The following is a 25,474-nucleotide window of genomic DNA, read 5'->3' as shown; positions in this document are numbered from 1 at the left end:
CTTATTCTGTTCCGCCACTGAAAGAGGGCCGACCATCTGCACTTCTTTGTGTTTGAAATCCGTTATGGTGTTTTATTATTTGTTTATTTTGGTGTCAATAAAACAAATCTTACGATGTAATGAATAAAAAGTTATTAAATTATATTATTATTGATGAGACTCTGGCTACATGCCGTTACATAGCTACTATAAACCACCATGACTCAACACAAATGTTACTTGGGATTAGAGAAATCTGGATGTGGTTCATTTTATTTAATTGAAATCAGGAATTTAACAATGGGATGTTATCTCAGCATCTCAGATGATTTAATCCAGGGGGTTCACAGCTGTGTTTAGTCAGCTAAAGGTGCAAGGGGAAATCTTGGAACCTGAAGGTTGCCAGTTCGATCTCCAGGCTGGCAAGATCAGAGCATTTTTCCCACCATTAGTTTGAGCAAGGCCCTTAGCCCTCAACTGCTCCCTGGTCAGTCTGGGATTGTACTGAACAGGTGTGTAAAACCTGAAGCCTCCTGAATTATTATCTTTCATTTGCATAAATGCTAACAAGCTCCCGCCGATTTGTGTTTTTCCCCCGGGCCACATTTACATTCACATCATGGCGCTGTATATCTGTATGAAGTTCACCAGATCAATGTCTGATGACCAAAACATTGTTTTAGGAATGTTTTGATTCTTTGACATTAAAGGAGTAATACACACGCTTGTGCTTTGCCAAACCTTATGAAGTAATTGATGTTAGCACAATGAAACAGCTATAGAAAAATAACACCATCTGAGTTTAGAGTTTGCTTCCTCTTTGCTGCTGGGTCCGGTCGCAGTGTGTCCTGTGCAGTGTCCCCAACTCTTTTCATAGAAAGAGGCTAAAGTCGGACACCTATTTGCATATTCGGCATCATCACATAATCATTTGCATAAAGGTCAGTGGTTCAGAAGAAAATCTAACTTGTATTGCATTAGTAATGAGAAATATGACAATGTGATTTAAATCAATCTCGAACCATCGCATCAGAACAGACGAGGCAACCACAATGCCAAATAAGAAGTCATGTGGGAGCTTCTGTGTCAAAGGCAACACCTAATGGTGAAACTTGGGTCTGTTCCGGCATTTGGCTTCATATGAAATCAGCTACAAAAGTGTTAACATCAACCCGACGGGGAAAGTTGAGTCGGTGAGAAAAATGGAAAGTGATCTGGTGGTCTTTGCAACAGCAGTGCCAACAACAAATAATACCACAACACAACGCTAGGGGAAGGGAATGAAAACCCTTTAATGCAACAGTTCTATTGTCCAGAAAATACGCTTATTATATATAAAGCTAACATTTTAAGACTTGAGGCTCTGTGCCAGACTGTTGAGCTCCTGCGAGAGCGCTGTGACTGTATCCAGGATCCGCTGTTTGTCCTTCTCCTCTAAACGAGCTTCACAGCGCTGAGCAAACTTGTCAGGATGCCACAGCACTTGCTGCTTCAGGAGCATTTTACGGAACACCGGCACGTCGTTCCTGTCCACGCCGTGCAGCATCACATCCAGCATATCCTGCACGGTGCCTCGTGGAGCCGGCCAGGGGATGTCGCTGTAGCTCAGCTTTGTGTCTTTAGATGAAGAGCCACCATCAAAAGTAGCCGCGCACTTTTCATCGTACGTGCGCTTTTTACCCAGTTTAGTCTCTTCCTCTTTACGTTTGGCTCGTGCCAGGTACTCTTCGTGTTCCCTCTGCAGCTTCTCGTGCAGCTCCTTGTGGCTCTGCGCCTCCTGCTCTCTCTGTTGATCACTCTTCTTTTTCTTTTTCCACCCAGAAGACGAAGCTGCCAGTCTCTGAGTTTCAGCGATCTTCTTATCATAATAATCTCTTCTAATACGGTCAGCCCAGTCCCCAAAGTCTTCCTCATCATCATCGACAGGAAGATAATCATCAGCTGTGAATCAAGAACAGCTGTGTTATTATCAAGTAAAAACTGCTAGAATCAAATCCAGCCTTAAAGAAAGACATGAATGTGTGTGAATCATACACACCAAAGGTTTCATGGAACTCATCCACGCATTCCCCAAACAGCTTTTCGATCCACTCCTTCTGCGGGTCTTTTTCAGATGGACGACTCATGTTTTCAGCAGCCTGAAGAATATAAGGTAATATATGTCAAAATGATCCTTAACTAACAAACATTGTGCTCTTTAGACATCGGATAACACATTTAATACAGTTTAATTGAATTGTCTTTATTACCAATTACATACATTGGTGTATATTATGAAAATAAACACAGAGAGAATATATCTTTGTCAAATAAACTGAATTGTCATGGGAAAATTATGTCTGAATACTAGGGCTTTGCGATTATAGCAAACATCATAATCACGATTATTTTGGTCAATAATTGATATCACGATTATTAAATACGATTATTCATTGACTTTGAAAACATCTATTTATTGAACTTTTAAATACAAATAATAATTTGAACAGTATCTTTTTAACTGTTGATTTCCCTGAACGTATAATTCAACTGAAAAACCAATACAAAAATAAATAAAATAAATTATACATTTATATCTACATTTAAATAAATAATATCAAAATAATAAATACCAATAAACAAGATCAACAAATATTTTGGAGCGCACTTCATCAAGCTACTAAACATATATAAATATGATAAATACAAATACATTTGATCAAATATGTTGCAGTGCACTGTCACAACCTAGCAAAGCAAAATAATCGTTTTTTTCGATTATGTTGTTTTCGTAATTGTGGCAGGCCAAAATCGTAATTGCGATTAAAATATGATTAATTGCACAGCCCTACTTAATACATTGCTAACCAAAATAGATTAATCACATGAGCGTTATAGAAAGTATCAATAAAGATACCTTTGCATTTTGGGATTTTGATCAGGAAAAACAAGCTATTTAAAAATCTGGCACTGTGACAACTTTTAATAGCAACTATCAAAACACAGCACCATAAAATGGTTCTAAATGTCTAATTTACCTTTGTTTGTTTCCTCCAGTCCAGCAGGTCTTGAGGTGTGACTCCAGCATTGTTGGGAGTATCCAAAGCTTCTGGACAACTGTTTTGGAGAGGCTCTACTAGGTCATTATACGCTGCAGGGAAAAATAAAATGTAAGATATTTAGGTTGACATTCTTAATCATCATATACACAAGAATTACATTAAAGCCCTAGTTTCAGAATGTTAGGCTCCAACAATGCATAATATATTATGTTAATAAAAACAAATAAAAAAATGAAAATCACACAGGAAATCAAATCCTGGTTCTCCTACAACTTCCTCAAACTTAACAGTGATAAATCTGAGGTTCTCCTCATTGGAACCAAATCCACCCTCACCAAACCTGACAGTTTCTCCATTTCCATCGACAACTCCTCAGTCTCACCCTCCCCTCAGGTTAAGAGTCTGGCTGTCATGCTCGACAGCAGACTTTCCTTAAAAACTCACATCAGTAATGTCATTCGGTCTGTTTATTATACGTAACATTAACCTCCTCCGCCCGTCCTCCACGCATCGACTACAGCAATTCTCTTCTCTTTGGTCTCCCTCTCAAGTCCATCTACAACCTTCAACTGGTCCAAAACTCTGTTGCCACATCATCACCAGAATCCCCTCCATTAACCACATCACTCCTGTTCTTCAGCAACTTCACCGGCTGCCTGTCAAATACCGTAACGATTTTAAGAGACCGCTCCTCACCTTTAAGACCGTAGCCACACGGAGACGGTAACTAAAACGAACCGAATTTGATATAAAAAAAGTCTTCCGTCCACACACAATCGGCACCAGAAACGTGTCCGTCCACACGAGACCGCTCGACCCGCTGGATAGTAAGTGGCGCTGTACTTCCGCCACAAAATACACCAAAAGCAGCGAAGAAGACTTCACGAGCATGCATGGTTGCCATGGTTGCCCTTCTGTTTATTCTCCACGGTGGATTTAGCAGCAGAGGTGGGGAGAGAGGCAGGGGCCAGGGCTCTGGCTCTTTTTCTCCCTCCCCGAGGCAAGCGTGTGCTCCTGCTGTAAATCTCTCCGGTAGTCCACCAGCAGATGAAAAACACCCACCTCTCCGCCTCTTCCAAGGGACGAGGGAACCGTGCGGCAGAGTTTCCGTTAGAATTTTTTTCGCCGGTCAACATGTCTGTTAAAGTTTAAATCTTCCGGACAAAATTATAAAAGTGCCGGTCAGAGGACTTCTTTGTTATTTATTGAGCTTTAAAACAAATGAATAACGACTCTATATAAATCATATGAGAATAATATACAGAGTCTCTCTTTTCCTCCCCCTCTCCTGACAGCCTGTCAGTATTTTCGTTATCAGGAAATGATCGTATAGAGGGCGTAATCACGGAGCCGTTTGGCCCTCCAGAGCGTTGCGTCGGCAGATCTACCCACCTTGGGAGCCGCTATCGTTATCTGCGTTTCCCTGTCGGCCTCGTGTGGCCGAACCGTCTATATGATAGAGAAGTGTAGCGGATACGACCCGTTTCGTCTCTGTGTGGCTAGGGCATTAGGCTATCCACAACCTCACTCCTCTGTACCTCTCCGACCTCCTGCACATCAACACACCCTCCTGCACTCTTAGGTCTTCTGCTTCCATCCACCTCACTGCACCACCCTTCTGCTTAACCACCATGGGGTCCAGAGCCTTCAGCCGCTCTGCACCCCGCCTCTGGAACTCCCTCCCCACTGGACATCCGGAATATTGACTCTCTCGATTTTCAAATCACGTCTAAAAAGATATCTCTTCACACTGGCATATCCACCCTGATCACTACTCATGACACCTCAGAATCCTCTGTTCTTATTGATTATATTGTCTTGATTTTCTGCTGGTGTTTTGTTTTTGTATCTTGTACGGCGACCTTGAGAGCCTTGAAAGGTGCCTATATAAATAAAATTCATTAGTACTATTATTACTTTACAGACTGCAGTGTAGCTTAAGCTATATATATACACACACATCATAATATAGATGTTTAATACACTACATCTGCAAATAAACTAGTAACTAAAGCTGTGAAATAAATGTAGTTAAGTTCAAATAGGCTCACCTCTAAATGTTACTTAAGTACATTGGATCTTCTTTTCTCAAGTAAATAAGATAAGATATACCTTTATTGATCACTGTATAGAAATGCAGGTGTTATAGCAGTAAAAGAACAAGAGAGAAACACAGATAGTACACATTACATTACATTACATTACATGTCACTTGTTAGACACTTTTACCCAAAGTTACTTACATAGGCCTACACTCAATATTGTGGGAAATTGCCACAGGAGCAATTTGGGGTGAAGCTACAGCCTCATACACAGAGATAATTAAAAGAAAATAAGAAGAAGAAGTAACACCATGTAGTAACAGTATTAATAAAAATAACAAAAATGAATTTGGTTACATCCAACAATAAGAAATAATAGATGTATGTTAACAGAACGTAGTAAAGGTAGGCTATATGTAGAGGTAAACAGATACAGTTATAAATATATGATATAAGTCAATCACAGCTTCTTCACCGAGTCTCCCTCACCTGTATTGTTGTTTTTCAGAGCCTTGTTGACAGCTACGTGTAACACCGTGTCTCCTTTGCGGTTCTTCTGGAGGACATCGGCTCCGTGTCTGAGCAGCAGCCGCAGCGCAGCGTCGTCTCCCAGGCAGCAGGCGAGATGCAGCGGGCTCCTCTCCCTCCGGCCGTGGGAGAAGTTCACATCCAGGTCCCGGTGCCTCCGGAGGTACGACTTCAGCTTCAGCACGCTGCCCTCCTCCACGTATCTCCACACGCGTTTCTGCTTGCGAGATAACATGAGTACTTCAGAGCAGACTGAAATAAAGGAGTTTAATTAGACGTGTTAGCTTCTGAAGGCCTAGCATCGCTTAGCATTGGCTAGTGGGGTCCTTCTCATAAATAACTCCGAAGATCGCCTCAGCTGGGACACTTAGGTTCCGGGGACAGAATGGTTCTGTTTTTGTCACTAGGTGTCAGCATTTACTATCTTTCTAAATCAGGAATTATTTTTCGTAATTACTTGTATACATACGTTTTCTAAAAGCATAAGCCGATCATATTAAACACACATTTAAAAACACAACAGACTTAACTGTATAACCTTTTCTCTTCGAGCTAATAACACAATTCAAAATAGGCTAGTATGTTGAGTATATTGTATATTTTATTTTTAAATTGAATAACCTGTGTTTATTGACTTATCAGGCCACTGTACCTGAACATTATGCCCTAAAATACTCTTTCCGTCTCTTAAAGCTGGTCAAAACAAAGCCACCATTCACAGTATGTATTTTGTGAGTGGCGTTCTTCATTATTTCAGGACTCTGTTGACATCAGCCAGAATCAGATTTATTGGCTATTTGTACTAATTTAAGGTATTTTACCCTGCGTCTGTTGATTTCAATTAAGACTACATAAACAGAAATAAAAATGAGGCAAATAAATTAAGTTAAATTAAGCTAAAAATTAGGACAAAAAGCTGAACAAAGGTTCAACAAATCACAAGTATTGACACTATATAAAACCACAACAATATATTGAAACAGTGTAGCAATCGTGCTTAAAGGTTTGCAAAGGGTTGTACATAGCTTACTCAGTATTCATAAGCCTGTCTCTGGGTTTCTGGGCCTCCTTTCAACATGCCACCTGTCAGGAGGATGTCATGCAAAGAGTCGTCTGTGTGCTTCTGTGTGTGGGTTTATACATCAGGGGTTAAAATGGTTCACTTCTACTTTTTATTTTCTTCTCCAAAAATGCATTCCAGTTACTCACAGTTAATCTTGTACATTTCAAAAACGTGTTGGGTCAGGAGGCGTGTGGCGCAGTGGATAGAGCGTTGGTGTTCAGATCAAGGGAGCACAGGTTCAAACCCTACTGCAGTCAGCATGTTGTTGTGTCCCTGGGCAAGACACTTCACACCAAATTGCTCCTGTGGGGATTGCCCACAGTATTGAGTATGTAAGTCACTTTGGATAAAAGCGTCTAACAAGTAACATGTAATGTCATTACATTTCTTTTTTTAACAATTACATGTGTTGTTGTGACACTTTGTGGGGGTGTAGTGAATGACAGCTGTCTGTAATCAAACATGTAAAAATGTCCTGTACTATAGAACAGAGTTAAAATATTCATAAAGGGTCTTTATTTTAAAGCTCAACTTGAATGTATTCAAAGTAGAGATTACATGACATTCGTTTGTCTTAATGTCTGACAACGTGTCTAGAGGGGAAATTGAGGTTACACATTTCAGAATCCACAACCATCAACACATCAACATGATGTGATTAAAAGACACAGACACACAGATAGAGTCTGTGTGTGGCTGCAGGTTGTTGTTTAAGATGTGGCTGCAATAACAGAGCAATTACTTTATTGTCTTGAATTCAGGGAAATTGCTGCACCAAACATCCCACATTTGCATCATTTACAGTTTCTAGAAAGTCTGCTCAACCCTAAATGATCACTTTAAGATTACACTTTAACGCTACGCTCTTCGCTACAGTGATTGTCTAAATCAATGCATCATGCGCCACACAGCCTCCCATGGTCGTGTTCTTGCGTAATCTCTTGCATGTGTGCTCCTCTGTGCAGCTATCTACCTGTGATGCTTAAGTGAGTGCAGCTGAGCTTCTGAACTGGCTCGCTCCTGCTCCAGATGACAGGGCATCCATTTAGGCTCGAGGGAGGGAAGGATGCACAATGGAGAGGATAGAGGAGGGAATGAAGGGACACTCTGTGCTCTGTGAAGAGGATGATCTTCTCCGAGACTCACAAAACCCAAGATCCGGAGTCACCCTAAAAGCTTGGGCACTTCCGCTCCTTTCTGCTGTCGGAAACGACGTGTCTCCACTAACGATGGCCGTCTTGTGTGAACGCCTTTGAAATGTTTGCCATCTCAGGAGAGAGAGTGAGGAGAGAAAAAGAGACATCTGACGAGTCACCTGTTTGCCACTATGTCTGCTTCAAGCTCTGGTGTTATTTGTCAAACATTCCTTATTGCTCCCCTTTGTCGCACAGAAGTGAGCCTCCATGTCCTGCAAGACCTCAGGAGGAGCAGGCGTCTCTATCTATCTCGCAGAGGGCCCTAAACGCAGGGAGAAGCCTCTGAAAGACAGGATATCCCCATACTTTTCCTTTCCTTCCTGGCCTGCGGAGTCCTATCCTGTCCGTGTGGTCTGTCGTCCTCCTGGGACGATGCCGGGAGGAGCGCTGCGAGAGAGGGCGGCAGGAAGCTGAGGGTCCTTCAAGACGCTCCAGGGGTCAACACCTCATCCTATCACACTATGCTTGACCAGGCTCAAGGTCCGGTCTGATGGCCGTGCTGCGCAGCCTCCATTGTTAGAACGGAGATGAAATGTGTGCACACTTCCTGTGTCTATTTTCTGCCTGTTTATTGGGTTCTGATTTATGTGCTGTTACACACAGGAGGCAGGGCTGCAAGCCTGATTTAAAACAAGACAAAGGCTATCTGATTTTCCATTGACAGACAATGAATGAGATAAGGTGGGCACTCCTATAGAAACTCGGCCTTCAAGCTTCGCCTGCGGTTTCTATTGATATGCGTTACACTGTAAACAAACAGTGTCCAGTCTGGGGATGAATTTGGGTTTGGCTTCTTTACAGTCTGCATTGTGCTGTGATGATAGATCACCTCCAAAGACCGATAGGGCTTTTCCATACATCTCTGTCCAGACTTAAAGGGTCAGTTCAAGAAAACAAGACCAAAATAACTATCAGCACGCATATTGCATAAATTCCCCTAGTTGGATCTGACTCAATGTGTTACATAATGAATTATGGTTAATGATATCATTACATTGCATATATTCTTTATTCCTTATACTTTTAATGTTTTGCACATTCTTTAGTCTATATTTTTCATATTCCACCCTCTTCTTACAAACCCAGTACAGCTTTTGAAACTCACAGATTTTTACTGTACATTTTTCTATTTTGCAGGGTTTGCTTTATTTCGATTTTCTCTTACTATTTGAATTGTTATCCACCAAAACACGAAGGCATTGTATGTGAGAACGGATTTGACAATAAACAAGATTCTGACCAAATAATACAGTTTGCACAGCTTACTCACACAGAAAAAGGACTATAGTGAGTGTTAGATTGTGCATTACCATTACATATGCATTTAGTTTCAAGCTTAAAGTGTGTCAATGTGCAATCTAAAATCATAGCAACATGCCAAATCTGGCCACATACACAGTGCATGCCATGTGGAATGAAAATCACAATTTCCCTCAGAGTGGTTGAGTAGAAAGCTGAAGAATAAATTACTTCAGTCACAGTTTCATTTGAAACTCCAAATATTTCTCATGAAAACTGAGATTTTAGAACACTAAAAATGACCTAATTCAAAGTGTGTTACACATTTAGTATGGCATTATCATTAATTGTTGAGTTAGGCAGATTTATATTCAAAGAAGCGCTTGAGAAGACCGTTTTGACAGGTATTAACTGTGCTGTCAACAAGAAACTATTATAGATATAATTAGTGGTTGGAGTTTGTTATCTTTTGACATTTTATGGAGCTTTGATACATTTTCTTAGGGGGTTTTCAGTGAAACATCGGTGCTTGTCTCTGCAGATTCAGAACTAACTGTTGATACCTTACAGATGCAGAGCACAATATCTCAGACACATAATCAATATGAAAAACATATGATGTTTTATATGTTTTTTAATGCTTTACAGGTTAAATGCAAGTATGCTTGTCAATGTCTGTTTTAAGAAAGAATTAGTCATTTCTTATTGAGGCAGAAGGAAGAGTGTTTATATCCTCAGGATTCCCCGAGGCAGCATGCTCCCCGTAGACACATTACATTTTCACACTCTGTTATTACAGAGGAATGAAAACATTTGTGTTATCATTTCTGAACATCATCTCAGACAAACCTATTTAGGATCAAAGGTCATAAATCCCTTTTATTTTATTACGTATACAAGTTAGTTTTCAAGCTTTGGCAAAGTTCCTGCCATGAAATCTCGGTAACATGATCACATTAGCTTCATAAAACTTGAAAACCCATGACATGAATCTATCCAGATTATCTTTCACAGCGGGCTTTCACTTTGAAGCTGATGTATGGAGGGTAATGTGACAAGACATCGACTAAAAAAATGCACTGTATGCTGTTTCACTAATAAAACATGTTGCTGTGCAGACACTGGAGTGCATGGATTGTGCCACTAATACACTTTATATTGGACTGTTGTTATTGTTCTATGAGTGTATCGGTGTATCTAGTTTTTCCCCACTTCTAAACATACAAATTCTAGACCCAATTTCGAGACATATTTCACACATCTTTGAATGTCTTTGTGTCTTGGCTCAGATGAGATTATAGAGCTGAGACAGCGATGAAAGAGACAGAGTGAATGTCACTGCAGCTGTTGGATTTATTTTCCCTCTGACAATGACATTTTCCCATTTCACCTTTATTAAACTAAATTAAAATGTACTTTTTCAATGAACGTTCAGCTTTTGTCACATTTTCTAAACCTCTACTTACCATAAAGGCACACTGTAGCAAACTTTAATTGTAGGTAATTTAATTTAGACTAAGCCAATCTCTGTCACGGGTTTCAGGGACAGATAGTCTCATTACAAATCAGCACCCATGGATTAGTCCAATCCCTCTGTCTCCCTGCTGTTGCTGATTACATCCTGTAAAAAGCTCTTTACAGTCAATATCGTTAAGTTCTAATGTAAAGCTCAGCAACCTGTTGAAAAGGAACAACAATTCATTGAACTATTCTCAATCGTGATACACTAACGACCCAGGATCTCATTTAGAAGTATTTTTGGATGCATTGGTACAGAATAAAGAGTCTAAAGTTATGGTAATTAACCCTTGAGACTTTAAACTTTGCTGGGAAAAAGCTACATGTCCTCTGGTTGATCCAATTTAGAATCTTTTGTGCTCAATAATTGTTTGTGTGAGCGAGTTGTAAAGAGGAGGAGAAACAGGCGTGCGGAAAGAGGGAAACAGAAGTCAAACTTGCATTTCCTGCTGACAAATGCTTTGATTTCGGCCCTGCGAAACACAATGGGACGGAGACTGCCTCCTGAAAGCAATGCACTAACAGGAAGAAGCACATTCACTGGATGGGAGAAAATACATTCCAGCAGCGAGACATAACAAGCGATCACAAGTGACGGAGAGAGACCAGACTGAGAGGATATTTGGGTTTTTTCAAATGACTTTTGTTTTTATTACAAATCATAAACAATCAATTCAAAATGACGTGTATTCACAAAATGCTTTCATGTATTTGCAGGGACAAATTCATTGTCATGCTGACGCTCATTGAACAGACTCATTCCTTCACAGACACACACACACATACACACACACCAGCAGACTGTCAAAGCAGCCACCTTTTAATTGGGCCCTCTACCAGCCTGAAAGCATTTGTCAGCTGCCATCTGTCTGTCTGTCTGGGGCTGACTGCCACCCCCTACCACTACCACCGTCTCTGCTTACAACACTCTTATCAGACTCAAACACCTCTTAGCGACTGGCACACCCATTCTACACACACACACGTAAACACGCACACACATACGTAACACTGCTGGCGGTGACACAGATACTACTACAAGGTTGTCTGGTAGATTTCACACCTCAAGTGCTTACGAATGAAAACAAGAACAGCAGGGACAAATGCATGAGTAACACACTTCTTCACTGGGACTCGATGAGAGGATGTAAGAGTTCAAAAGCTCAGTATTTTGCATAAAAGTCCACAGGAGAAAACACATGAGCATTTAGGTCCTCTCAAAATACATTCCGCTTTTTCAAAAAAGCCAGCTTGGTCCCTTGTATTAAATAGTTCAGTTTTTGCTTCCCTGATCCTGAAAGTGAGGCTGAAGTTTGAATGTGGTCGGACCACAAACCTGTCTGCCGTTTCTCAGGCAAACCCCCACAGTGTTTCAAAGTCAGAGAGGAGCAAACGTGACGCCCCGAAACTGACCCGCAGACTGTCTGTGAGCAAGCACCCGGTGCTGTACAGTTTTGATTTATCTGCATTGTTCTGCATTGTTCACCTCTTCCCCAGTATGCCTCTGGGCCCTGAGCTGTCGTCACACCTTCGTGGCCAGAGACTGAGCCTCTGTCTTCTGAGAGGACAGGGAGCAGGCCGGGCTCGCATGCAAAGACTTCTTGAGGTTCAGCAGGCAGAGACACTGGGATCTGAAGCGCAGGTCGAAGAAGGCGTACAGGAAGGGGTTGAGGCAGCTGTTGACGTAGGCCAGGCAGGTGGCGTAGGGGTGAGCCAGCAGCAGGAAGCGCAGGAAGGCACAGTTGGCGGGAAACAGCTCCAGGTAGGAGAGGGCGTCAGCGCTCTTCACGATGTGGAAGGGCATCCAGCAGGCGGCGAACACCACTACCAGCGTGGTGATGATCTTCAGCAGCCTCCTCTTGCGCTGGTCCTCTTTGCGCAGGGAGTTGAAGTGCCGGGTGACGGTGCAGCCGATGAAGCCGTAGCACACCATCATGGCCAGGAAAGGCAGAAGAAAGCCCAGAGCTGAGGAGGAGATGCTGAGCCCTGCGATCCACAGGTTCTCCTGCTCCACTTTGGTCATCACCAGGCTGAAGTCCATGGCGCAGGAGGTGCGGTTGCTGGTTGGATCATACTTGGTGGTGCGGAAGATCAGAGTCGGAGCAGCCAGGAGCCCGGACAGCAGCCAGATGGCGATGAGGCAGGCTCTGGTGTGGCCCCGGGTTCTCAGCTGAGTGCTGGACAGGGAGTGGACGATGGCCAGGTATCGGTCGAAGCTCATGCAGGTGAGGCAGAAGACGCTGGCGTACATGTTGAGCAGCACCACGTAGCTGCTGATCTTGCACAGGGCCACTCCGAAGGGCCAGTGGTAGCCCATGGCGGTGTAGACGGCCCACAGAGGCAGGGTGACCACGAAGGTGAGGTCAGCCAGGGCCAGGTTACCGATGTAGACGTCAGCCGCTCGCCGCTTACCCTGAGCTCTCCACACCGTGAAGATCACCACCCCGTTTCCAGAGAGGCCGAGGATGAAAATAAGCATGTACAGCACCGGGATGACCGAGTATGACGGAGACCACTCAGAATAGTCACACATGGTGGAGTTCTCTGACTCGTCGTAGTCGTAGTACTCATAAGGACCGTCAGTTGCATCCATCTTCTCTTCTTATTCCTTTTTTCAAGAACAGGAAATCTGTTGCAGATAGATCCACAGTATAACACTCTGAAGTCTGTTGCTGCATGTGTAATCTGCCCACCCTTAAATACCCCCTCAGACTTGTGCCCTCCCAGGACGCCCCCTTACTCCCCTCCCCTCCCCTCCTCCCCTCCCACAGCCCTCCTCCTCTATTGCTCTTTCTCTATGTACACACCCACTTCTCTTTCCATTCATTTGATTAGTACTCAACATAATGTATAGTGGAGTCACTATAATACATGCAATATGGGTTTCAATGATTTTTTTCTGGTAATAATAGTATTTATTTTGATTATTCCTCACATTTCATTCATAAAATGTGGGTTGTATCTCAAGTACACAATTAAACTATAAAACTGAATATTTGTTGCCCTCTAACTTCCCACAGATATTATAGCAGAGGTTTGTTTTACTTTTGTGAAATTTGATGAGACATGTTTGGACAGCACCCATGAGCAAGCCTGGGCATGACAGGTTTCATGAAGTACCCCATTACAATATCAATTGAGAGTCCTTCTGGCACCGGAGCACTCTGCTGATGAGCTGCACTATTTACATTTCTATCTCTGTTATCTTTTCATGTCTGAACATGTTTATCCAGGTAGGAACCAAAAACTAAATATATATATGTTTAAATGTAATAAACTGCAGCTTGGAAAAACACAGCCTAAACCTCAAACCTTTAATTTGAATATGCAATACTCCAAAGTATTAAAACAAAGACAACATGCTTAATAAAAACATGTTTAAGAATCTTTAGTTATAGTAATACATTATATTTCAATTCCATTTTTAAGTCACCCATGGGCGCTGTCCAAACATGTCTTACAAGAATATGATTTAGGGGAGATTTATTTGATCATATTTTGAATTTCCTTCATAATGTGTGAGAAAAATTGTCATCATTCTTAGAACAGTAAACTCGATTGGAATTTTTCAAAGTAAATTAACTATCTTTTTAATTTGGGGTTATTTTAGTGGTATTTAGCCTGTTAAGCCCTAGAGCCCCCTGTACAGGGGGCAGTGGGGTGTTTTTTCACGAAACTGTGTCTCAGGGCTTCTTAATATTTACAAACCTATTAATGTGTCATACCCATTTAACGGGAAGAAACTCAGCTAACTGACAATATGAACCATTTTTACCGAAACAAAACACAAGTCTCACAAGAAGCGTCTAAATGAGCCCTGAGCGAAAAAATGCTAACACACTTACCACAGAACTCAAGGTAAAAATACCCTTATTACTTATCGTAACTGCAAAAACAAGATATCACATTAAAGCTGAGATTCCACAGATTCTATAGGTATAAGTATCATCACTGAGCGATTAGAACTCGTGACAGGGGAAGCAAACACAGACGTCACAACACGTGAATTACGGAACATTCACGGGAAATCGTCTCAAATTAGCTGTTATTCTGATGAAAAGTTGTGTTCAATGGCATTAAAATGATAAAAACGCAGCTGAAGGTTAATCCATAGGTTAATCCAATGTGTCTGTGTCACTTTGAAAGGATTACTGATAATCCATCATTGCTTTTTAATGTAAAAAACGGAGATTTCATATTATTTTTATTTTTATAAATCTCTCTAAAGAGGTCAAATGTCACTTGTTTTGCATCAATCTTGATACAGGGTACTTATTATATGTTGTAGTTTGGATTCCTAAAGCTTTTAGTCTACCATCCCATCATTCAAGGGTGGTTTTCACTATAAGTAATGGGTTTTTTTTAGGCGGAGGTAAGAATTTACCTTTTTTTACAATGTTCCATCTGAATTTACTCTGACACAGAAACATCTATATTGATTCTGACACTTCTACATCCAACCCACAGGTGTAACCTTGCTTTGAGAAAAAAGATTATTAATTTAACCCTTTTAGAAGTGAAGTTATAGTCATTTGTTCTGGGCATGTCCTTTTCGAGCCTGAAACCTGAAAAACAGGCTCAGGGCTTAACTGTTAACACTGTTCATGTTTTATTGGTTTTATGATATAACTCTTTCTGTTTGTTTATAACTTGCTTTCAATTATACTCCTCACTCTATATGTTGTCTTACTATGTAAAGCACTTTGGTCTGCATCTTGCATGAAAGGTGCAATAAAAATAAAGTGTATTATTATTATATTAGGTATCACTTAAGAAAATGCCAAATGAACAACTAAATTGAGTAGGATACACAATACAAAAATAAAAGCAATGCAAAGCACATGTAAAATATTAATCAACAAAAACGATGAAATAAAATTATAAAACTCAAAAGCCTCCTGTGATCTAATAATGTCGTTTTATATTTGTATTACTATTTTGGGACCTATTTTCTATATACACAGGCAAGCTAATACTAAGGGACTTGTATGGTGTAAAAGGATTTCAATGTAGTCAGCCCAAAGCCATGCAGTGCAGCCAAACATCGTTTTAAGTTGCAAAACTTTATATTACATTCTAGTGGTGAAAGTTTCAAAAAGAAACCCAAGGTGTCAGGCTGGATTTTAGGGAAATGTGTGCAAAATAGTGCACAGGAACATTTCTAAATGATTGAATGGTGCCACTTGGAGTATTAAACTGCAACACTGTATGCACAGCTTTAATGAATAGCTGAAACAGAATATTTGATACTGCCACAGTGTGCATTTTTTAAAAGTGTAATGCTACTTAAGTGAAACAATAGCCATGTTAAGAAGTTCAACAAATAGCACTCTTCTTCTCTGTTTCTCTTCTTTCCTGTCCCTGGGGTGCATTTGTTGGCCCAGGTGGGTCGGCTCAGTCTTCAGGCGGTCCGTCTCTCAGCAGTGAGGCAGCGGTGGCGCCAGGGCAGCGACCTTTAGACACAACTACTGTATCACTCAACAATCTTTTCCTCCACTGATCCCTTCCTCCACCCTCCATCTTCCTTTCCCCGCTCATCTCCGCCTTTCTTCCTCTGATTATGAAGATGAGGATTGATTACAGGTTTTCCTCCGTCATTTTCTCTCAGTAGTTGTTGCCAATAATGGAGATGCCATCTTGCGGTTTTTGATCATGAAAACTGATTGTGTGCCTTCACCCAAACTCTGTCCTCTTCCACTGGTGTTGATTGTCCGTCCAGCTCTTTGTGCGTCCGGCCGGCAGAACAGGAAAAAAAGCATAAAGCCAGTTTCCTATCTGTGCTCTGGTGGGAAACTGGCTTTATGCTTTCTCTGTCCCAGAGGTCTGTTTTTAGCAGAGTACGCTGACAGGGATGTGAATAAACAGCTAAATTAAACATCAGGCCTTGATGAATACATCAATCCACCCACTCACTTTTTCCCAAAATCCCCTCATCAGACAGGATAAGCAACACAACACACTCAATTATGTTTACTTCAGATAAATTACACATATCCGGCAGGAGAAATATCCAAATGTTTAATCTTTTAGTCTTTAGGAGTGACAAATTCCAGTTGGACTGTGAACCTCCTTGCAGGGTCCATTTAAAAAAAATTCAGCATGCAGTAGACCCTGTTTCCACCACAGCTTGTGTTTTTCCTGTAGATTGCCCACCTGTGTCTCAAATTGATTGTTGTTACTGTTGCTGTTGTTCTCTCATGTGTGGCCTTGTGCTGTAAACCACACACCATGAAGACATTCCTCATGTTTGTGCACTCTTATCTAACCAAACATAATCTCTCATCCATCCGTCATTTGACTGTCATGCAGCAGTGATGACTGACTAGCAGACAGCATCTCCGGGGGATGCAGGAATGGATGAGTACTTGCATCTCAAAATAAACACAAAGGCAGAAACACACAACAACACACACTGCAGTGACAGTCAGTCTGCACGGCCGCAGATCGTCTCCTTGATCTTTTATCGGGACTTTGTATGAGTTTAAGAGAGTGTTTTTGGTGATGCTCGCCGTGCTAAAAGAGCGTTAGGTGTGTGTTCTTGGTGTTGAGGTGTGTGTGAGGGTTGGCGGGGGTCTGACAGTTGTTTGATGTGTGAGTTAAGCTGTCGCAGACCACATGCACGGGCCCCCCTGTGCAAAGACAGCTGGTTCCTTCAGGCTTTGTTTGGAATCTGACCAACTTTGAATCAGACTCGATCTCATCTTAAAATTCATGATATTACACGACTGTCCTGATAGTAGCTCGGCAGCCCTGATGATAGACAGACCCTCCGGCAAACACTGCCAGCAGCACCATTTACATTTCCAATCACATCACCAGTCTGATCTGCTCTTTTCATTATCTGAATGCTGTCAAAGCTCACACTTTCAGCACGGCTGGAAAGTTTGAACATTTGGGCGTCGTTGCCTCTGCTGTCCCCTCTTTTCAGCAAAGACGGTTAGGTGATTGACACCAGCTTGTTAGACACAAAGGCCACCAGGACGGGAGAGGTTCACACCTTTTCTTACTGTTCCAGTAAAGATTGTGGCTTCAGCCAGAGCCTTTTGCATGGATGAAACAGATCTGTAGTAGACTTTGAGGAGACTGGGACTTGCTATTGGCATGTCAGACGGTGTGAGAATAAAACATTTCGGTGTCTCCTTACTATGAAAGGGTTGTCTAGGCTGACGGATTCATGGCAGATTTGATGAATGAACTGTACCAAAACTCAGAAGTGGACTGCTATTTAACGCGAGTAGCCGTGGGCAGGTAGAGAATTTCTTAACACTGCTGTCCTCCTCTAATATCTGCGAGTGAGCATCATGCGTTGGTCTCATCGCTAGAATAGGTGATAAGTAGGAAGGCAGGCAAGAGGATTGTTCTTAACAAAAATATAAACAAAAGTAGGCATAATGTGAAGGTTGAATTTAATGTACGGGCTTGGGATCGTTCAATTAGCTTTTCTACTCTTAAACAAACACCATAAACAAATGTAACAAAGAAAATGATGCAAGTGTTCTTCAGCACAAAACAACATTGACAATGCTAAGTGTGGGAGTGGTCCAAATGGGCCTACACTAGTAACAAAGCCAATTCTAGCAGCTTTCAACTAATGGGCTGGATCTCTCACATTTGGTCCCCTGGTGCCAAAACACACAAGTGAGCTTCAATTGGGTCATCCTAACATTATAATGTATTAAGCAATGCCCTATAGATACATTTATCTACCGTCTCCTATTTTTATACAATCGCCCACTAATGTCCACTTGTCTCCTTCAGGGACATGGCATACAATTAGTAAAGTGGAAAAAAAGCTTCCAGGACCTACGTGTTGCTCTGTTTAAACTTCAGGAAGCAGCTAGACTTCTTGTTCAGTTTGTATGATAACGTGTGTTTTCCTAACCTCAATCAGCACGCGCACAAGTTGTTTTCCTGAACATACGGACCTGATGACCCCACTGCACTGCATCCAGAGCAGCAGCAGCTATTATTAATTAGCAGCAAACACACGGCTGTCCAATTTATGTTTTTTCTGTGCGGGTCAGGCAACCGGAGGACTCTGTTGATATGAATCTTCCTGCTTTCAAGATGTTGTTGTCTTCTTGTGCCAGACATGTTTATCAAATATTAATGTGAGGACAGGAGAGGGAAATCCCAAACAGTTTTGACTCAAAGGTATAAATAACTCAATACCAGCGACAATATAACTATTAAAGAAAGGCCGGAGAGCTCCATCTCACGCAAGACAGCCAAGGAGAGTTTAAATCAGAAGGCACAAAAGGGAGTGGTTCATTCATTTATAGAAGCAGTGAGGTAAAACTATGTCATGGCAACTGGGATTTGTTTACACGGTCAAAGAGTTGTATCAGAGTTTGTTTCCACTTCCTGTCTGGCAAAGGACAAGATGATGAACATGGATTTGTATTTGTTAGGTGATGGGTGCTATCTACAGAGGTGAATAAACTTTATTTATAATATGTGGGGAAGAGAAGCTGACACGGAACAAGCGCCTTTCATGGAACTCTCTTTTATCATAAAACTGGTCACATTCTACATGTTTTTTTGTATTTACTTTTGGTTTTAAGGACCATGCTTTGGAGTTATGAAGGAGTAGCTTTCTACTTACTAAAATGGTGAACATAAAACAATGCCTGCTAACATCAACATGCTAGCATTGTTGACATTAGCAATTAGCTTAAAATACAGCCTCACAGAGCAGCTAGCATAGATTATTATGCTAAGTACCCAATAAAAAGCCTCAAAGCAACTGTCTAAGGTGCTGTTTACACGAGAATGCAAACGGTTGTATCCGCTACTTTTCTCTTTCGTATAGCCTTGTTCGTTCACACGAGGCCGTAACGGAAACGCGGAAACGGACCCCGCAAACGATAACGGGTCCCAAGGTGGATAGATCTGCAAACGGAACGCTCTGGGGGGCCAAACGGCTCCGTGTGTACGCCCTATACGATCATTTTCCTGATAACGATGAAGCCATAGCCCCACCTCTGCTGCTCACTGCTGTAGCATGGTCAGTAGCTATTGCTACTGACCATGCTACAGATGTTAGCGCAAAATCTACAGCTCCTCTACCACAACCATCAGCAACAAGTGGACATGGAGAATTACATGAACTACATGTTGCTAAATCCACCGCGGGGCTTAAACAGAAAGGCAACCATGGCAACCATGCTCGGGGGTCTTCTTCGCTGCTTTTGGTGTATTTTGTGGCGCCACTTACAGGCCCGGCATATGTACTACAGCGTCTCCAGCGCTTTCGAGCGGTCTCGTGTGAACGGAATACTTTTTTGATATCGTATTCGGTTCGTTTGCATTTTGTATGCGTTTGCGTGTAAATGGGGTCTTAAGGTCATTTGCAATGGAAGTTGGCATGAATCCACAAACTAAAGCCATTTCGCTGCTTTAAAAGGCATGTTTTGCTAACCTGAACTTGTACCAGTAGGCTACTCCAATGAATCGGCATTAGATTTTGACAAGCTAAAGAATGCTAAGCTAAGCCACAATAAGCTAGTGGTCGTACCGGACAAAGCAAGGCTTTAATTAGAGAAACCTCTTAGTGTACTAAAGGCATTGTTGCGTTTAGTGCTTATTCAACCCAGTCTCACGGCATTTCGTGTTATAGTCACAAAATTAATTTAATCTATTGATTCGTATTCACCAACACGATTTTCGCTTTTTTTTTGTGTCCCACTGAACGATTTTAAACAATTTCTATTGGTAGTATGTTTACGTCTTTTTGTCCGGTCGGGTCTTGGAAGACCGGAAGCTGTGTGGTTCATAAAAACATTTTCTTACTCAATATCTTACCCTAAGCCTAACCCTATCCCTTTTACTTTAAATTGTATAATGTCTGAGTTTTTTTGCCGTCCGCGAGGAAAGGACATGGGGCAAAGAGCCTCAGAATACTGAAATCTGTATTTTATGTCATCTTTTTTTCCTTCTAATTTGTTATTAATTGGTGCAGGCACGAAACATACTACCAATAGAAATACATTGCTTCTAAAATCTGTGTCAGATTACTGAAATCTGTATTTTTTTAAATCTTTTTTTCCTTCTAATTTGTTATTATTTACATTGCTTTTAAAATCGTTCTGTGTGACACGAAAAAAATTGCGAAATCGTGTTGGTGAACACAAATCAATAGATTAATTTCGTGACTATAACACGAAATGCCGTGAGACTGTGTTGGCTTATTCATTCCATATTTACAAAGATTACTTTCAAAAGGCTTTTAACTTGAAATGTTAAACTTTACAGGATGCAATGTCATGAGGTTATAGTTTGTTGGGTGTAAATACTTTTGTCCTGCTTATCACTCTATATATGGATGGGATATAATGATGGCACAGCAAGCTTTATTGCACAACATACTTCATTTAAAGACATTCCACGTGCTAAACAGAACTAACCAGGAAATGCTTGGAAATAATACATTTAAACAAGACCACTCGTGGGGAACACAGATAGAGTATATCCTCCCTGCTGTCTAAACACCAGAAAACTGCAGTAAAACCTGCACCCACATTTCCTGTATGGAACGTCCAGCATGCGAGAAAATGTCCTTTCTGAGGGGTCAGAGAACAGGAGGAAGCCTAAAGAACTGTGTGAAATATTCTAAAAGCACTGCAGGATTTACAGAGACTTTTATCCTGCATGTAACATGAACTGTTTCATAGATTCTTTATGGCTGTCTCAACTTCACAGAGTTTTGAAACACTAGCCTTCAGTTTAGTTTGAGCAAGGCTGAGAGACGTACACACACATACACACTTGTGCACAAAACACACTCCACGATACTACAGGTTCACACACCCTATGTAACACCCATGACTACTCTGGACGCAATACAATAAGCTATTGTAACCTCAAACCAAAGGTCTTGACGCCCATATGCTTTTGTCATTAGTCTCAATTATAACAGGCTATGAGGTCAGTGATACATCCTTTACTCTCTCTCTCTCCCAAGCACGCACAAATGCACATATAAATGCAAAAAAGGGTTATATTGCAGCCTAAGGTTGCAGTTGTAAAAACCCAATTGATCCTCTTTTTCTTCTGGAATTGTTGTATCTGTGGAGCTTTCCTGCATGCATGCATTAATCATTATTTACGCCGAAAAACCTTTAATTATTTACATTGCTAGATGTTTCTTCAGACTATTTCTCTAAATGTTATCACAGGCTGCTTGTGCTTCTCCTGCGCACCATCAATATCAGCCGGTCGGGTTTATCAGAGTTTTAACACACACACACACACACACACACACACACACACACACACACACACACACACACACACACACACACACACACACACACACACACACACACACACACACACACACACACACACACACACACACACACACACACACACACACACACACACACACACACACACACACACACACACACACACACACATACACACACACACACACAGCATGTGTATCCTCTCTCAGCTACCGGCTTCCTTGATGGGGATAGAGGGGACTCGATGGACGGGAAGAGAGGAGACAGTGGGGATGTGGCCACAACAATGGCAGGAAGTGACTTCAGATCAATTTAAGATTAGAGCAAACACACCAACACAGAAGCACTGAGCTAACAAACATCCCCGTTGAAGAGATAATCATGCGACACAAACACAGTGCCAAATAAATGTCCCTTCAACCCTTTAAGACTGCACTGATAATGAATTATGAGGATATTTCTCCTTTTTTTACCAACAAATATATTTATCATAATAATAATTCTGTAATGCTGTTCTCTGTCTAATAAAAAAAATGTAATAATGATAAAACTGCATCAGAAATACACTGGATAAATACCCTTAATTACTGTAATCACATGTTAAATCATGAATGGTTTAACCACTAAGAAAAGCCGCTGTAGTTAGTTTTGAAAAGCTATAAAGCATTGCTCTGTATTTCAAATGTGCTGATTGATAATACACACTGAGCTTCACCAACAACAAACAAGCCTGGTTATGTATCCCTGCCAACTCAAAGTGAATTACGATGCTGCAGATACAAATAAAAACCATGCACATTAAAGTTGAAGACAAGTCAAGAAACTTCCAAAATAAAAACAAGTAGCTTGCAGGAAGTTGAAAGAGTCAACATTGGAGTGTGTGCAGCTGGCTATTCAACAGTTCAGAGGTCACAACAAGGTCCCTGAAACAGAAAACCTGAGAGGTCTGGGGTTGTATAATGTGTAATCAGGAGCATGCACAACTTCAAACAAACAGAAATCGAGTGGAGAGAAGCGGGAAGATTATCTGTATTCTGGATCAGTTGCAAACAGTAATAAAACCGACAGTTTTGTGGTAATCCATGTTTGAAAGTTAAATAAAAAGGATGACTGAGTGTAGGATTTAAAACAGCAGTAAACAAAAGCTCTCTTTTAACCCACTAAGCACTGCATATCATTCACTGTGCAGCTCCGGCAAAGGACCATTTACATTTTAAGGCAATTAAAAGGAACTTGCATTGTGTGTTAATTTTGGTGGTTTGTCCGCAAAGTCATAAATTAAAAACACACATTGAATATCAGTCCAGACGAAAGAGGGATGATTCAGGTTCACTTCAAAATGCTTTGAAATCCAGCAAATCCCTCTATCTGTTGAAGGGATGACCAGACCGATCCTGTGATTGCCTGTCACTATCCCTTAAAGATTTGTATCTTTCTAAGTTAGGGGTTTTTAAATCTACTCTTAAGACACACTTCTTCTCCCTGGCCTTCTAGTCAGAGCGGAGCACGACTCCTGACTTTTCCCTGTGTTTTTTATATATCTGTTGTAATTTGTCTTTTATTGTGATTGTAGTAATGTGTTTTTATTACATGTACAGCACTTTGGCTCGACCAAAAAAATCGCTTTTAAATGTGCTTTATAAATAAAACTTGATTTGATAAATAAACTTGAAGTTCAAAACTTTGCCTGTAAAAATAAGAACATAAGCTCTTGCTGTCACTTCATCTGATTTAACGTCTTCTTAGCTTTAAAAGGCTTACATTTCAGTTGGAGAAAAAATGACCTTAATATCTGACTTGAGTATTGCTATACATCCTTTTTTAGCCGAAAATGACCCTTTCAGGGACCTTAGAACGGAACAGTAATTTGGATATGGATATGAAGTTACTTTGCAGAAGCTATAAATCAGTCTTATGTTGATTCATGATTCTGCTTGGACTGTAAGGGAGACCCGGGAGATCCCCGGCTCGTACCAAACAGGTGTGCGTTATCATTTCCTATTACGAATCATAACCTTGTGTCAAAACCCTGATGGATTTGAGATGGTTACAGCTTCATGTCCAGCTACTGTTATCCCAGAGGAGAACCATAAAAGGACACTCACACATCCTGTCCACTGTCCATTGAATGAGCATCTGTCCGACCCACAACACCTTCCACTATGACTCTACTTCCTGTCCCACAGGTGCAGCTCCGCTACTTCAAACTTTTCATCAAAGCGCTTCCTCCTGAACATGGAAAAGTCTCAAATAAGAGCGACCATGAGCTATCCGTCCCACATTTACATGGTAACTGGCTGATGGTTTTGTCTTATTTACCTAAAGACACATTCAATTATTGTAAAATATTGCATTAGACAACATCATGCATAAAACAAAGCTGCAGAGAATGCATGGCAGCTGCAATCCTATTTAACAAACCAAACCATTATCAAGAGGTTGCGTTTTTTGGTTTTGTGGCCGTGACCTCTACCCCTTCTAATCCCTTCTTTAGGCAGAGGGCATGATGGGGGATGGCAGAATGGGGATAAAGGTGCAGAACCTCGGTCCCTGTTACCAAAAAGCTTTAGAGGAGATTTTCTGCTTGTGAAGCCAGACTTTAATCTCCCAGACGCTTCACACATATGTTCTCATGAGATAATCCACCTAACTATACTCACCCACCCCCCATAAACAGCTACAGTATATAAACAGACATCACATGGGTGGGGTGTCTGTTTACTCTCACGTTCAGTGTAGCTTTAGATATAGTTGTCCTATCTAAAAATACTGTAGATGTGCAGTCACAACGTCTTTTAACCTAAACAAATCTGACTTGAGTGGAGATTAAGTCTTAACTTCATATAATGTTAAAGTATGAGTTTTATGATCCACTATAAAAGATACTGGATATTTACTGGGAGTTTGGCTTGGTATCATTAAACTGAGTCAGTGTTCATAGTACAGAAGATACCAAGATGGATCCAGTTTTGTTGATCACATTGTGTGTCCGCATACTTTAGGTTGCATTCTCCAAACAAGATACACTTTTAAATTGCCACATAGGGAAATTCAATTGCTTTCCTCATGGGCAATCATTGTATTTAGTCTGCACTACTGACCCTTGCAAACATGGGCAGAGGGCAACATTTTGCGGCAAAAAGGAAAAGTCTTATTTGAACTACTATTCTGTCCACACTGCCCTCTCTTCTTATGTCCTCAAGGAAGCAAGAAGGAGTCCCACAAGAGTATTTTATGAGAAAAATCGACATCTTTGGTCATTGCAATGAGACCACTGTGTTGCAACAGCTTGAATCCTAGTAAAAAACCCACCAACCTAGGGTCAACTGGCAAAACACTTGAACCTGGATGTTGTGTTTAATCAATAGAGGACAAACTACATTTGGGGAAGGTTTATGATTACCGATAGCCCAGAGGCCGCTTTGGCAGGTCCATTTCATCCAGCAACACCACCCAACAACAGACTGCACAGGCCAAGCAACTATTAGCCCTTTCCTGGTATATTACTTTGTAATGTGAACCTTGCAATCATTGAGATGGAGGATAAAAAGTTTGCAGCCGTGACCATTTTCCAGAGCTGTGAAATCCTGTCACTGTGTCTGATGAGTCTTAAAGCTCA

General features: G+C 41.2%; 2 protein-coding genes across 2 annotated transcripts; both read right to left on the bottom strand.

The window, feature by feature from the left end:
• Nucleotides 1-928: 928 nt before the first annotated feature.
• nfkbil1 (nuclear factor of kappa light polypeptide gene enhancer in B-cells inhibitor-like 1) lies at nucleotides 929-5,913 on the bottom strand. Its single transcript, XM_034122694.1, has 4 exons — nucleotides 5,552-5,913; nucleotides 2,997-3,109; nucleotides 2,018-2,117; nucleotides 929-1,920 (listed from the first exon to the last, which is right to left on the bottom strand). Exons 1-4 carry the CDS (start codon nucleotides 5,823-5,825, stop codon nucleotides 1,328-1,330), a joined length of 1,080 nt encoding a protein of 359 aa, XP_033978585.1. The 5' UTR covers nucleotides 5,826-5,913; the 3' UTR covers nucleotides 929-1,327.
• Nucleotides 5,914-11,233: 5,320 nt separating this feature from the next.
• On the bottom strand, nucleotides 11,234-13,286 carry LOC117476255 (apelin receptor B-like). Its single transcript, XM_034122647.1, has one exon. The coding sequence runs from the start codon at nucleotides 13,197-13,199 to the stop codon at nucleotides 12,129-12,131; it is 1,071 nt and encodes a 356-aa protein (XP_033978538.1). The 5' UTR covers nucleotides 13,200-13,286; the 3' UTR covers nucleotides 11,234-12,128.
• Between the last annotated feature and the right edge of the window lie 12,188 nt (nucleotides 13,287-25,474).

The sequence above is a fragment of the Trematomus bernacchii genome, unplaced genomic scaffold (genome assembly GCF_902827165.1).
Source record: "Trematomus bernacchii unplaced genomic scaffold, fTreBer1.1, whole genome shotgun sequence".
Taxonomy (NCBI): Eukaryota; Metazoa; Chordata; class Actinopteri; order Perciformes; family Nototheniidae; genus Trematomus; species Trematomus bernacchii.
Note: the sequence above shows the minus strand (reverse complement) of the source record. Positions and strands in the feature narration are given on the sequence as shown.